The sequence below is a fragment of the Eretmochelys imbricata genome, chromosome 3 (genome assembly GCF_965152235.1).
Source record: "Eretmochelys imbricata isolate rEreImb1 chromosome 3, rEreImb1.hap1, whole genome shotgun sequence".
NCBI classification, from domain to species: domain Eukaryota; kingdom Metazoa; phylum Chordata; order Testudines; family Cheloniidae; genus Eretmochelys; species Eretmochelys imbricata.
Window position 1 is genome coordinate 211590079 of NC_135574.1, and position 13608 is coordinate 211603686.

The following is a 13608-nucleotide window of genomic DNA, read 5'->3' on the forward strand; positions in this document are numbered from 1 at the left end:
TGCCATGTAACATATCTTTGCAAAGGTTATGATCTAATAAATATATTCACGTATCATTTTTATATCTAAAGTTATGAGCTTTGGCTCTATGCTTGTATTTAAAGTGTTAGCTATAGGAAACACATGAGGGAAGTTTCCCCAACATATTGTAAAGGGACAATTCAAGTAATTGGAAGTACTGAACTAACAATGGACTTTGTGAGACACCAATCCATATCTGAACTTTCCTGGGAAAGTTCAAAATAACATGTAAACCATGGCGTCAGTCTGCAGAAAGCTGAATCATTCATGGACATGTGGCTGCAAACTCCATCTTGTTGCTATGATTTTTGCATAGAAGAACAAAGGGGTATCTGCCCACAAGAGAGACTATAAAAGGCCGTGGCAGCCTCTCCATTTTTTCTTCAGCTGGCTCAAAAGAGAGAGAGCCTCTCCGCCTCAAAGAGATATCTCAAAGAAACTGGAACAAAACTGTAACTATGGGGGTATGAGTGATTGCTGGACCCAAGCCATAAACTACAATGTTGTTCTGGAAAGGATTGTATCTGAGATAGCATGTAGGGTGAGAAGTTAGTATTTGTAACTAGATCCTTGATGTATTAAGTTAGCCTTGCGTGTTTTTATTTATTTTTGCTTGGTAACTTTGTTTATTACTTGAAACCACTTGAATCCTCCTCTTTATACTGAATAAAATCACTTTTTTTGTTTGTTAATCACTTCCTCTGGGTTAATTCATATCTGGGGGAGCAAACAGCTGTGCATATCTCCCTATCTGTGTTATAGGGGGTGGACAATTTGCGTTTACCCTATGTAAGCTTTATACAGAGTAAAATGGATTTATTTGGGGTCTAGGCTCCCAGAAAGACTGAATACTGGGTGCTGGGAAAGTCCCTGTTAACTGAGAAGCCCCTGGGCTAACTGAATCTTAGTTTCTGTGAACTGCAGGGAGGCATGGCCCAACCTCTTGGTCTGTGCTGGGGCTGACTGGTGTGTAATGTAGGAACAGGGCAGAAAAGTCTCAGGAAGACTCTGCTTGGTATGCGTAGGAACAGGGCAGAAAAGTCTCAGGAAGACTCTGCTTGGTATGCAGGAGGGAGCACTACTTTGATATAGAAAGAGTCTCCCTCCTAAGATGTGCAAGAAGAAACTCTCTGCTTGGATACACATTGGGTGTTCTTCCACCAGGGAAGGTGCAAAGCTGAATGATGCTCAGTTTTATTACTGAGGAAATAGCATGTGATCATATAATTAAAGACTTTGTTATAAGACATATGCATGAGGGGCAGAGTTAAGATTAAACGTGCAACTTCAGTGTTTCTTAATTCAATTGCTCAACTGAGACCCCTTAATATTTCCTTAATGTAGATATTTTTGGAGTGTGTGGAATGGAATCTTGGATGGCATACGATTATGGTGGCAGTCTCGATGGGTTTTACTGCAAAATAAATATACGTAGTAAATAATATTGAACAGAGTTGGTCAAAATGCAGAAAAAAGTTAAGAAAAACTTGGGGGAATTTCTTTGCTTATACATTAAGTTTCAAGAAACTATTTCATCCTAATTTTGAAACTGGAAAAAATGTCTGCTGTGCTATAGTATGTGTTTTTCAACAGTGAGAGAATTACTTCAGAAAGAACATTAACCGTTCACATGTACATAGGTTCAGAAACTGGCCTCAACCTTCTATTCTAGTAAATCACTTGTGCATGGTGAATCCTGCAAGTACTGGGATTTAATTGTGACATTTTTATATAACCAGTCCAAAATGTAGTTTTTTGATAAACAAATGTAATGCACTGTAGATTTTGCAAATGCAATACATAAATAAGACCTCAATAGAATGCCTTATTTGACTTGAGTAACACTTCTTACTTTTGTATCTGCAGGTAGGAAGACCTTTGGAAGCTGGTCAGACAAAGCTATCATGTTGAGGTTAAGTCATTCACCCGCCTTTCCTGAAGGTTTTCACCTTTTAAGTATTGTGGCACTCTTGCTATTCCATGTGGACAAAGCATATGCAGAAAATCCAACAGAAGAAGAGCCAAACAACACTGCAGTATGTACTGGTACATATTTTTGCAAACCAGGTGTGATTTTACCTATCTGGGAGCCCCAAGACCCTTCATTTGGCGATAAAATTGCTCGAGCTACTGTCTATTTTGTGGCCATGGTCTACATGTTCCTAGGTGTATCCATCATAGCTGACCGCTTCATGTCCTCTATAGAAGTCATTACATCCCAAGAGCGAGAGATAACTATCAAGAAGCCCAATGGTGAGACCAGCAAAACCACAGTGAGGATTTGGAACGAGACTGTGTCCAACCTAACGTTGATGGCTTTGGGTTCTTCAGCCCCTGAGATTCTACTTTCTGTTATTGAAGTATGTGGTCATGGTTTCACGGCAGGGGATCTCGGACCGAGCACCATTGTAGGCAGTGCGGCCTTTAACATGTTCATCATTATAGCCATATGTGTCTATGTGGTTCCAGATGGAGAAATACGGAAGATTAAGCATCTAAGAGTGTTTTTTGTGACAGCAGCTTGGAGCATCTTTGCCTACACTTGGCTTTACCTTATTTTATCTGTCATATCACCCGGTGTTGTGGAGGTCTGGGAAAGCTTGCTCACTTTCTTCTTCTTTCCCATTTGTGTGGTGTTTGCGTGGGTAGCTGACCGAAGGCTTTTATTTTACAAGTATGTCTACAAGAAGTACAGGGCTGGCAAACAGCGAGGCATGATCATTGAACATGAGGGTGACCGGCCATCATCCAAAGCTGACATTGAAATGGACGGCAAAGTGGTTAACTCCCATGTGGAGAACTTCTTAGATGGTACCCTGGTTCTGGAGGCAGATGAGAAGGATCAAGATGATGAGGAAGCAAGGAGGGAAATGGCTAGAATCCTGAAGGAGCTGAAGCAGAAGCACCCCGACAAAGAAATGGAACAGCTGATTGAATTAGCCAACTACCAGGTTCTGAGCCAACAGCAAAAGAGCAGAGCCTTTTATCGCATTCAGGCTACTCGGCTAATGACGGGTGCTGGCAACATTTTGAAGAGACATGCTGCAGATCAGGCACGGAAAGCTGTCAGCATGCATGAGGTCAACTGTGAAGTGGTGGAAAATGACCCTGTCAGTAAGATCTACTTTGAGCAGATCACCTACCAGTGTCTCGAGAACTGTGGCACGGTAGCTTTGACCATTGTTCGCCGAGGTGGTGACTTGACCCACGTCGTGCACGTTGACTTCAGAACAGAAGATGGCACGGCCAACGCAGGGTCTGATTATGAGTTTACCGAAGGGACAGTGGTCTTCAAGCCTGGCGAGACACAGAAGGAAATCCGCGTTGGCATCATTGACGACGATATCTTTGAGGAGGATGAGAACTTCCTCGTTCACCTCAGCAATGTGCAAGTGAGCACTGAAGCGTTGGATGAAGGAATTCTGAAGGCCAACCATGTCGCAACGCTTGCCTGCCTGGGGTCGCCCTGCACTGCCACCGTTACCATCTTTGATGATGATCATGCTGGCATCTTCACCTTTGAGGAGCCGGTCACTCACGTGAGCGAGAGCATTGGAACCATGGAAGTGAAAGTGCTGAGAACGTCCGGCGCTCGAGGAAATGTTGTTGTGCCCTACAAAACCATTGAAGGCTCAGCCAGAGGGGGAGGAGAGGACTTTGAGGATACTTGTGGGGAGCTTGAATTCCAGAATGATGAGATTGTGTAAGTAGCTCCTTTTTAACATCTCTTACCAGTGCAAAATGAACGAATGGGGTTTATCCTGCCAGACGGTATACGGCATTCCAAACACATGCCATTGCGCTTGTGCTCCTGTTGCCACAGATCCCAAACGGCCTCGTGCACGGCTCCCACCCCCCCGGAGCCCCGGGTATAGTAGAAGTGCAGCAAAAACCCAGCACTAGCATGCCAGGTGGTGGAGCCTCCATGCAGGAGACTTTGTACGCCTGTGTGCTAGAGTGGAGCTGTGCGTGGGAGAGTGGTTCACAAAGCAGGATGTAAACAATGGGTAGCTAAGCAGAGAAGACCCATGTGGAGGGGGGCAGCGGGCAGATGTTGTTGTCATTACACCATTGTGGCAGTAGGCCTATGTTACGAGAGTCAGAAGCATGCATAGTGTGGTCTCCACCCCCATCCCAACTGAGTGTGACTGTGTCTCGAGCCAAGCACACCTTTTTCACTAGTGCTTTGCACCAGTTCACAGGGTTCTCCTGCCACTCACTTTGGAAAATGTCTTTTTAGTGGCTCCTTGTTCAAAACGCTGCAGACCTATGTTGCCGTTGGCATCGGTGACATCATGAAAGATGTCTGTCCTGGGCCTTAAGTAAACGTTTCCGTGTGGGGAAGTGGTGACATGAACGATAAGCCAACAGCCAGGGTTGATGGATTACAAATGCAGAAGTGGTTAGGGAAAAACGCTGCTGCTAAGCATTGCCTGGTGAGCTGGACGAGGGAAAAATCACACCTGCCGTGGCATATTTATTGTGTGTTGTGTTGAGAACCAAAATGCTACAGTGGGGAAAAATGTATCCTGAAATATGCCTCAGAGAGAGAGAGAGCTCCTCTCCCCAGTATTGTGTCCCTGGGAGGGGCAGGGCACAGAAAGGGCACAAAACCTGATCAACCCTAGGCTCTTCCTAAAGCAAACACCGTATGCTTAAGCCAGTCTACTGCGAAAAATAGTCTCATTTGCTAAAAATCACTGTAGAATTTGGAGTGGTTCCTAACAAAGGGCAGTGCCTACCCAGGGGAATCTGGGAGGTTGGCTAGAACGTCCCGTTCAATCCATACTACTCACTTCTTTGTAAGACTTCAGGCACCCCCAGTACAAACCGATGAAGTGTGCCTTTCTGTTTCTTGCATTCTTTATAGCTGCTCTGAAGGTACGGAAGCCAAATGATTTATAAAGGGGTGTGTGTGTGTGTTTTAAGGTTATTTTAAGATTTTTGCCAGGTGCAGGACTGACGGCGTAAGGGACAAAAATCAGGATTTTTAGCATTTTCTTTTGTTTGAAAATTTCACACAAACACATTTTGGTCAGGGGATTCTTTGAACTCTGTTCTCTCTGTGTTCAAGCCTGTTGTGCGATTGGTCACCTCAGAGTATTTCTGTTCTCTGATTGTCTGAGTGCAGCTGTAGTAACCAGGGGGAATGCTTGATCAAGTGACTAGGCTTTGGATTTTCTCCAGGAGAGCCAGGGAGATGTCTGTGGAGACAGGATGAACTAGGTTAGTAGAATGAAGGAATTTTGGGAACCATTTAAACCAGGCCACATTAATAGCAAACATTCGTGCCAGCAAAATCAGGCTACTACTGCTACACCCTAGGCTGGGGGTGGATGTAGAGGTCATTTCCTCTTGACACTCTCACTTACTCACTCACTCTTCACAATTTGTGTATGTGTGAGAGAGAGAGCACGTGGTCCCAGCCATCAAGTTTGGGGCCAGATCCTTGTCTGGTTTATTGAATTTGCTCTGAGCCAGGGCTCTGGTAGGGGCTTGTGCTGTCCTTGTTGTGAAGGGTGTGGTCATGTATCTTTATCCATCTTGTTAGCTGCATTAGTGCCTGGCTTCTGCTCTGGGATTTGGAGAGGGCAGTCCTTGGGGTGCTGTCTTGGAAAGCATGGTATTTCATACCCACCAGCTGCATTGATCAAATGCGCCGGTTCCAAGTGACTGTCACCTGTACCTATTCACCACTTCTCGCCAGCTCACAGTCACTGTTGAATGCTCACGCAGAGATAATACCTCTAACCTCTGAATAATCAGATGCCTAAGGATGGGCTCAGGGGCTAGAACTAGGAAGGGCTGCGCGTGTTGCAATGCTCAGACCTGCAGCAGCTTAGGCACCCTGCCGCCTAGTGCAATGGGGAGAGTTAAGCACCTAAGAATGGGATTGACGGACTCCTTCAATCTGAGTGGGGAGCTGCCGAAGCTACGCAGTGGGAAATGCTGCACTGAGTCCTCTCTCTCACTGGCTTTTGGGAGACAGGGATGCGCTAACTCCAGGAGAGAGCCCTCCCCACCGCACACACACCTTATAGCCTAGTGAGTAGGGGCACTCCTCTGACATCTGAGACCTCCTTCAGTCGCCCACTCTACCTGACTTGAAGTGGGAACTCAAACTCAGGTCTGCCGCACCCCTGGCGAGGGGCCTGTCACCAGGGCTGGTGGGGGAGCCATACTCAATCTTGCCTGCTGAAGCTGCTCTGATTTTGGTTACATAATTCGCTGTTCTTTGTGCTGGTGCGAGAGAGAGAGAGAGAAACCCCATAGCTCAGTGGTCAGGGCACCCCAGTTGCCTGTGGGAAGAGTTACCTTCGAGTCCCTGCCCCCAGAAATACTGACTTATACAAAGTGGAACTGCACCACTAAGAGAGACTGACAAAGCCTCGCCAGAATGGCCTGCAGGTGTTTGGGGGGCACTCAGCTGGGAGGTGAGACCTGTTTCAAGCCCCTACCCCAGGCCCCACAGACAAGGCAGGAAGGAATATGCCTAGTTTGAGAGCCCCACTGGGGCTAGGGGACAAGCGAGAGCACCAGGCAGCGTCCGGGCTTATGTGGTTTTGTGTGTGCCCAGTAGCAGAAACTTAGGCACTTGTAGGGTTAGGTAGCAGCTGAGCTGTGGTTTTGGGGTGGCTGCCTAAATGATGGGCTTAGGCACCCATTAGGCACTCAACTCCTTTTGTGGATCTTTCCCAGGGGGCCTAAATTCAGATGCCCCCATTTGAAAAATTTGCCCATATCAAAATAAATGGCTATTTCAGCAGAATGTGCTGGTGATGGGTGTGAAGCCTGTGTGTCTGTGTATAATTACAGTGATGGAGAGTAATATAACTGGACAGCAGATCTGACCTGATTAGATTAGGAGATGTCCCGCTGGCGGCAATGGGATCTCGCCTGACACCGCTTCCTCGGCATCCTGGACCCTCAGCAAGGCCATGCTAGATGCTGTCGATCAGTATAAGACCGAGGAGTGAGAAGCAGAGACAGATGTATTTATCTTATCTGGCTATGTGACACCGACATCTAGAGGGAGAGAAACAAGATGTAAGAGAACTACACTGAAATGACTAACATCCGCCTATTGGCTGTAGCCAAGGAGTCTCTGGGTGCTCGGCTCATCTGGAAATGAGGCCCTGGAGTCTGATGCCCAACCCCCTCTCCTCACCCACCCCCTACCCCCAGGCCCATGTAAAGGTCGTTTTGCTCACTGTATCTGGAGAGGCTTCTCCCTCCCTGGTGGTGTGTGCGAAATCACCATGATCCTCAGCAAAAACTGTTCCTCTCATGGGCATTAATATGGATTTCACTGGGGTGGTGGCAAAACAAGGCCTCTGGTGCTGAACTGACTCGTCATGTGAGAATAATGCTGAGCATGGCAGTGCTGCATAGGGAACACCTAAAGTAATGCTGTTTGTTTTACTCTGTGTTGCCAACGTCTTTCTTGTGGATAGGCCACGGAGCAACACTAGCTCTGACAGGAGCAAGTTAGCAAACAGAAGAAAGTAGCATCTAAACATATGTTGGAAGGGGTAGGGTACAACGGTGCAGGAACAATTTGTATAGTGGGGGTGTGAGAACCATTGAACCAAACTAAACCCTGGATATGATGGAAACTGCTCCCCTCATTCCAGCACCTATTGTTGGGCATGTAGGAGTTGGTAACTATTTCCATGCTAAGTCATCCTGATCTACATGGGAAATATATATTTGTAAAATGCACGTGATAGTGGAGGCCACTTCACGTGGACTTGTCCACACAGAGGCTCAGTGTCCGGCAAGCTGGGGATAAATCTAGAGAGCACTAGCCTGTTGCACGCTGACTGGCCGTGTGGACCCTGCTATCATGCACTGACAGTTCCATAGTGCATTTAGTGCACATGAGCAGGGCTCACATGGTGACTTATTGCATAGCAGGTGAGTGCGCTGTACATTTACTCCCCAGCTTGCTGTTCTCTGTCTCTATATGGACAAGCCCAAGCGTTGCTGTGAAGCACCAAAGCCGCCCCTTGAAGAAAGGGGAACATAATGCACATCGGGAAAGGAAAGTATTCAGTAGCTGTTGTCCTCAGGAAGCTGACTCCAGCCTTATCTTGCATCACTACATCTGATTAAAGCCTTCTTATTAACTGACAAGAACATGGACTAGTAATAAGTTGTATGCAGTGTTGCTGTAGCCCTGTGGGTCCCAGGATATGAGAGAGGCAAGGTGGTGGAGGGAATCTCTTTTATTGGATCAACTTCTGTCAGTGAGAAGTGCTCAAGCCACACAGAGCTCTTTTTTGGGGGCGGGGGGGAGTCCGTTTAGTGAAGCTTGAAAGCTTGTCTCTCTCACAAACAGAAGTTGGTCCAACAAAGGAGATTCCCTCCCCACCTTCTCTCTCGAGTACTAAAATGTGCAGTCAGGATCTGATCCTGTCCACCTGTCCATAAAAATTGCCATAACACAACAGACCATGGTCCATCTAGTTAACAAAGTCTTTGTTGGTAACCAATGTCTGGTGATTCAGAAGATACCAAATATAGCTGTACATTTAGTCTACTTTGCATAGAAAATATCTTCCCCTACCACAGACTGAGATCATCTTATGCCCTGAAGCATGAGGATTGATATCTCTGCTAAGTTTGGCTGCAAAGTTACACAGAAACATAGATGTTCTGTTGTGGTACTTTCTCCATAATTGAAAGAGCTCTGTTAATCTTATTTTGAAGCCCTTACCCTAAGCCTTGGAATCAGAAAGATACAGAATTCTTTTTTTTTGTGATCAGTATGATATTAGTTGGGCAGATTGTTTCATTAGACTGAAAGAGATGCTGTACATAGATGTCTTCATAACCAGGCAGACTGACATTTCATATCAGGCTTCTTAATGCATCCTGGGCCTTAGTAATTGCCAGATCTAGTCACATAATTATGGATAATAATGTATTTAGATTTATAACAGTCCTATAAAAAATACCTCTCGCAGGCTCTACGAATGACATTTTGGACATGAGGGCAATTCAACCATGTTTTGGCATTTCTTAACGCACACCACGGCAGATACTAATCTAGCAGTCAAATGCCATGACACACACAACCAGCTAAACCCAGCATTTAAGAGAGGGTGCTCCACTTCTTCCAAGACATCAGACCCCAGGTGTGTCTCTCCAAAAGCCTCAGTAAAATGTATACAGGCTTTGCAATGTATCTTGAACAAATATGGGCAGTGCTGGACCAGGTGGCATTTTTAAAAATATTTTATTTTTTTTGGTAGGAAATATTTCTAAAGAAATAAAGTACAGGATGAGTCCACCCAAGCTAGCATCATGCCTCTGTCTTCCTCCCCCCACCCCACCCCACCCAAAACGCTTTAAGAATAAGGTTTGCGATGGACATTGAATCCTGTTGGGTGATGAGCACCCCTGTGTTTATAGATGCTTCTTGGTGGCAGTTGGGTTTGGTACCTAAGTAAAATAAACTCAAGGCATTTCTGCAAAGGGGTTTGCTGTGCAATTTCAGTTTTCTGTGTATATAAAACCAGATTCTTTCAAGATAGATTGAGCAAAAACCCCACCTGTTATACAATGAAAGGAAAAATTGCCACCAGAGGCTAAAATGATCAAGTGTCCAGAGACCTGTTTGTGTCTTTCTGGATGCAGGCTCCTGGATTTCCCGCCAATGCATTCAGTTATAAGCAGAAGGAACTAGTTCTCTTGGCTGGAGCTGTATTTTGTTTTACCTGGAAGTGATAACTTCTAGAGGGCTCTGGAGTTAGAGGGAACAAGCCTTTCTGTGGATTCTCTCTGCAACAGGCAGCAGATGTAATTCACTGCTCTTTCATAAAGGGTTAAATTCTTCTGAAGCATGGAAGGGGCCTGCAACAGGACCCTCACTGGGACTGTGGGTTGAGAAGCTCTGTAGCCGGTTCCTCGTTACTTGCTATATGTAGCAAAAGGCATCTCTGTGCTAGCCACCTGTAGGCTGGGGTGGAGAAAGACGCAGGGCCATGGATAAGCATTTGTATGGTTCAAATGGCCCAAAACACTAGGCAAGAGATGCAGATGCTGGAAATACTCCAGATTATTGTCTGGCACTGCAGCCATGGAATACAATGGACACCGTTGCAACCTGCAGAGAACCACTGTGGGCCTGGTTTCTAAAACAGGTGTGCAGTTATGCACACACAATTTTGCATGTTTGACTGTGTTCAGCAAGACACATAACTGGCCAGTTGGTTGTGACATTGCCTGAGCAACACATGGAGTTACCTGATTTGTATATGCAAACGTGGTGAGACACACGACTGCACAGGGGCCATTTTCACATTCCTGACCTGCATGCCACTTACTGTCAGCACCCAGAATACTAATACGTAAATCAGGATGAAGAGACCTAGGGTTTGATCCTGCCACCCTTACTCCCATGTGTAAGTCCAGTCAGAGCACCTGTGTGACTGATTTCAGATGTGGAGCCCATCTATCCTCCAGCACTGCATTTCTTTCCCCACTTTTAAGGACACAGGCTTAATTTGTGCTGTTTGCCAGTGTGAGTCCGACCTGACTAGATTGTATGTCCCTGTTTGGATTGCAGATAGGAAGGTTATCAGCCAAAGCAGGTTGTATCAAAGGATTATAGGGTGGGAGGGGGAAGAGAAATAGTTAGTTCTACTTGCTTCCCTATTAAGAATTGACACAGTTTTTTGTACTTGACAAACCAATGTTTCCTTATTTGTAATGAGCTGTTGTTGGCAATTTACCACTGCCAGCTGCATCTCAGTGGTTGATTAAGGGAACTTGGAGCTCAGATATGTAATAACTCTCTAAGAGCCATGTGAGAACTAGTTATTAGCCTCATCAGGGTCTGTGTACACATCCGCTGTGCTCCCTTGTGAAAAGCTACCCATTAAATGTATTGTAGTAATTTACGAAACACAGGACCCATTCTGTTTTTACATATTAAAGCAATCGTGCCAACAGCCCTCAAGGGTTCTGTGTAACTCGCCTGCAGGACTTCCTCTCATGGTGCAGAGCCCTGGCACCTACTGGGGCAGCCCCACACCCCCAAGGCATGCGGGGAGAGAGACTCCGCCTTTTCAGCGTGTAGCTTCTTTCCACTTTGTGTAGCCAAACAGTCTGCAGTGCTGGCAGGACATGACTAGGCAGGCTCTGCCCAGCTGTGCCCTTCCCCGCACACTTCCTGCACAGGGGGAGCATCTGGCACAGTCCCTGTGCTCCCCTTTGGCACCCGCAGCTAGGATCTGGGCAGCCCAGCGTGGCCTCACTAGGTACGGGGCGGAGAGCAGAGGTATCCTTTCTCTCTGCATTAGGGCTCCACATTTGCCATCCCCTAACCACTGCTTCCCTGGATGCCGGATACCTTCGCACATCTCTGGTCTCTGTTCCCATTGTTTACTGTGCAGAACCGGAGTAATTCAATAGTGGGCTTAAAAAACAAAAGTACCATATTGACCCCTGAAGACAGAAGCCCTCTTTCCAGCCACAGAACATGGACCTTGAGTGCAGAGCCATTAGCCTGTTCCTGATGGACAGAAGGTCACAGCTTCAGCCTGCACTGATTGTGTCACTAATATAGCTACTGTCATGTACAAGGTGGAACAAAAAGTCGACAACTGATCAGAGTTGCCTGCACAAGAGCTGTTCAGATAGGCAGCAAAACATCTGCCCCTGTTGAGAGCCGTGCACAGGGAGGGGAGATGAAATGAAAGAGCCAAGTGGCAGAGTCAGCACCAGATCCTCCCCCAAGAGGTGAGTCTCAGCCAGGAGATTGGTTTGCATCAAAAGAATACAAGGTCACCTTGCCTTTTGCAAGAGGAGTAGGCAGGCAGAGGTGACAGACGTGCTTCCCATGGCCAGGCCTCTTCTACCTGCTCCCAGCAGCTCTGCTTCTTCCACAGGCATGAGCCCAGATTCACCAGGGAGGGTGCAAGTGACCTTCGTTGCACCAACGTGGCCAAGCAGACGACCGGTGCCTCCATCCTCGGAAAGAAGCCCAGCCTTCAGACTTCCCACAAAAAGATCTTCGCAGTCTCTTTCTGCTCAACAATTTTGCATCTCCATGTTTGTCCCCATGGCTCTTGATTGGGAAAGCTTGATTTAAAAAGGAGCCTTCAAAGCAGAATACTCAGAGCAGCCAAAAAATTGCCAGGCTATCAAATGGGCCTCCTGGGGCATGCACAGATCACTCTCCATCCAGGATACAGGGGTCACTCATGTCTTCTCCTTTGTTCAAACTGGGATATCGTGCAGGTTCAGCGTTAACTCTGTTAAGTGAAGGGTCTTAAATCTCAATACAGGAAGGAATTGGCCTCGGTACCTCACACCCTGGTTAATGGGAGATCTCAAATTAACTTTGTCCTACTCAGAAGCTTGGCCTGGTCCTTGTGGAACATCTTTGAAGCCATGAGCTTTGCCCCCCTCTTGGAGGGTCCGTCACCTCAGCCAGGCCAGACCATCCATCTGGGACTTGGGAGCATGCACAAAAGGAGAGAGATGGAACTGGGGGCACGTGTCTTGTTGATTTTAAGCCAGGGTTTCTGATTTACAGCCCAAAGGCCCAACTGTAAAGAGTCCAACCCCTTACATGGGAAAGTAATCCAAATGCAGAATCCTTGACATGGCAGCTGGAAGAGGCTTATTTGACCATCTTGTCGTTCCACTCTCGATTCTCCATTGTTCCCTACAGTCAGTTCTTCAAGACTTGTCCAGTCTAGGTTTGAAGGACTCAGGTGCTGGGGCTTCCAGTGCTTTCTTGGGAAGGTCAAACAAACCTCCAGTCTAACAAACCTCATAGTCAGGAAATGCTAAATATTCCTTTGCTCCTCACATACGTCCCTTGGGCCACCCTTGCCTTCCTCTCTTCCCCTGATATTTGCACCTGGCACCCCGTTAGGTTTTGAATGAACACACACCCACAGAGCAAAGGACATCAGCCTTCAACTCCTCTGCCATTCATTCTCTCTCTCTCTCTCTCTCTCTCTCTCTCTCTGAGAGACAAAGCACCTGCCTTCCCATCACTTCTACTGCACTCTGTTCTTCACCGCTCCCTGGCAGAGAGGTTCTGTGACCTTGGGGAAACAACCCCGCCTGGCTCCTACCCTGCGTCCAACAAGCAAGCCAGGCTGGTTGCTGGGGTGTGGACTGAGCCCCGAAGGAACAAATGGACCCGTGTTTCGGCACCTTGGGCCTGGAATTAGAGAGATGGATGGCTCTTTCATCCTGCTGAGCTTCCTTCTTGTTGACCAGCATTCCTTCCTGTAACAAAAACAAAATAATCAGGCTGACAACTCAGAATGGCAATAAATTGATCCACTAAAGTGCTCATCGGCCCTGAAACTTCACTTGCAGGCTGTAGCCTGAAGGAGCTAATGGCTAAGCTGTCCAGCCCACCTGTCAGTGCCTTAAATGAATGGTTCCAGCAAAGCTTGCAAGGCAAATTAAACCCACAAGCAGTTCCCTTTGCAGGCTCATTTCCAGCTCTCTTGGTTCAGGCTGCTCTCATGTTGTGGATAATTGAAGTCCACGTGTTGCCTGTAGAGCCCTAACTTTCTGCCATTTCCTGACCTGAGTGCCCAGCGTGCAGCCCTG

General features: G+C 46.8%; 1 protein-coding gene across 18 annotated transcripts in view; it reads left to right on the top strand.

Moving 5' to 3' along the window:
• Positions 1 to 1925: 1925 nt before the first annotated feature.
• SLC8A1 (solute carrier family 8 member A1) overlaps positions 1926 to 13608 on the top strand; it is a 281236-nt gene continuing 269553 nt past the window's right edge. For 11 of the 18 annotated variants that reach the window (XM_077812099.1, XM_077812102.1, XM_077812107.1 and 8 more), the window contains exon 1: positions 1926 to 3724. In XM_077812099.1, coding sequence (XP_077668225.1) covers positions 1926 to 3724 — 1799 coding nt within the window. The remainder of the gene's footprint in view (positions 3725 to 13608) is intronic. The other 7 variants (XM_077812115.1, XM_077812116.1, XM_077812114.1 and 4 more) reach the window with 4 other exon arrangements.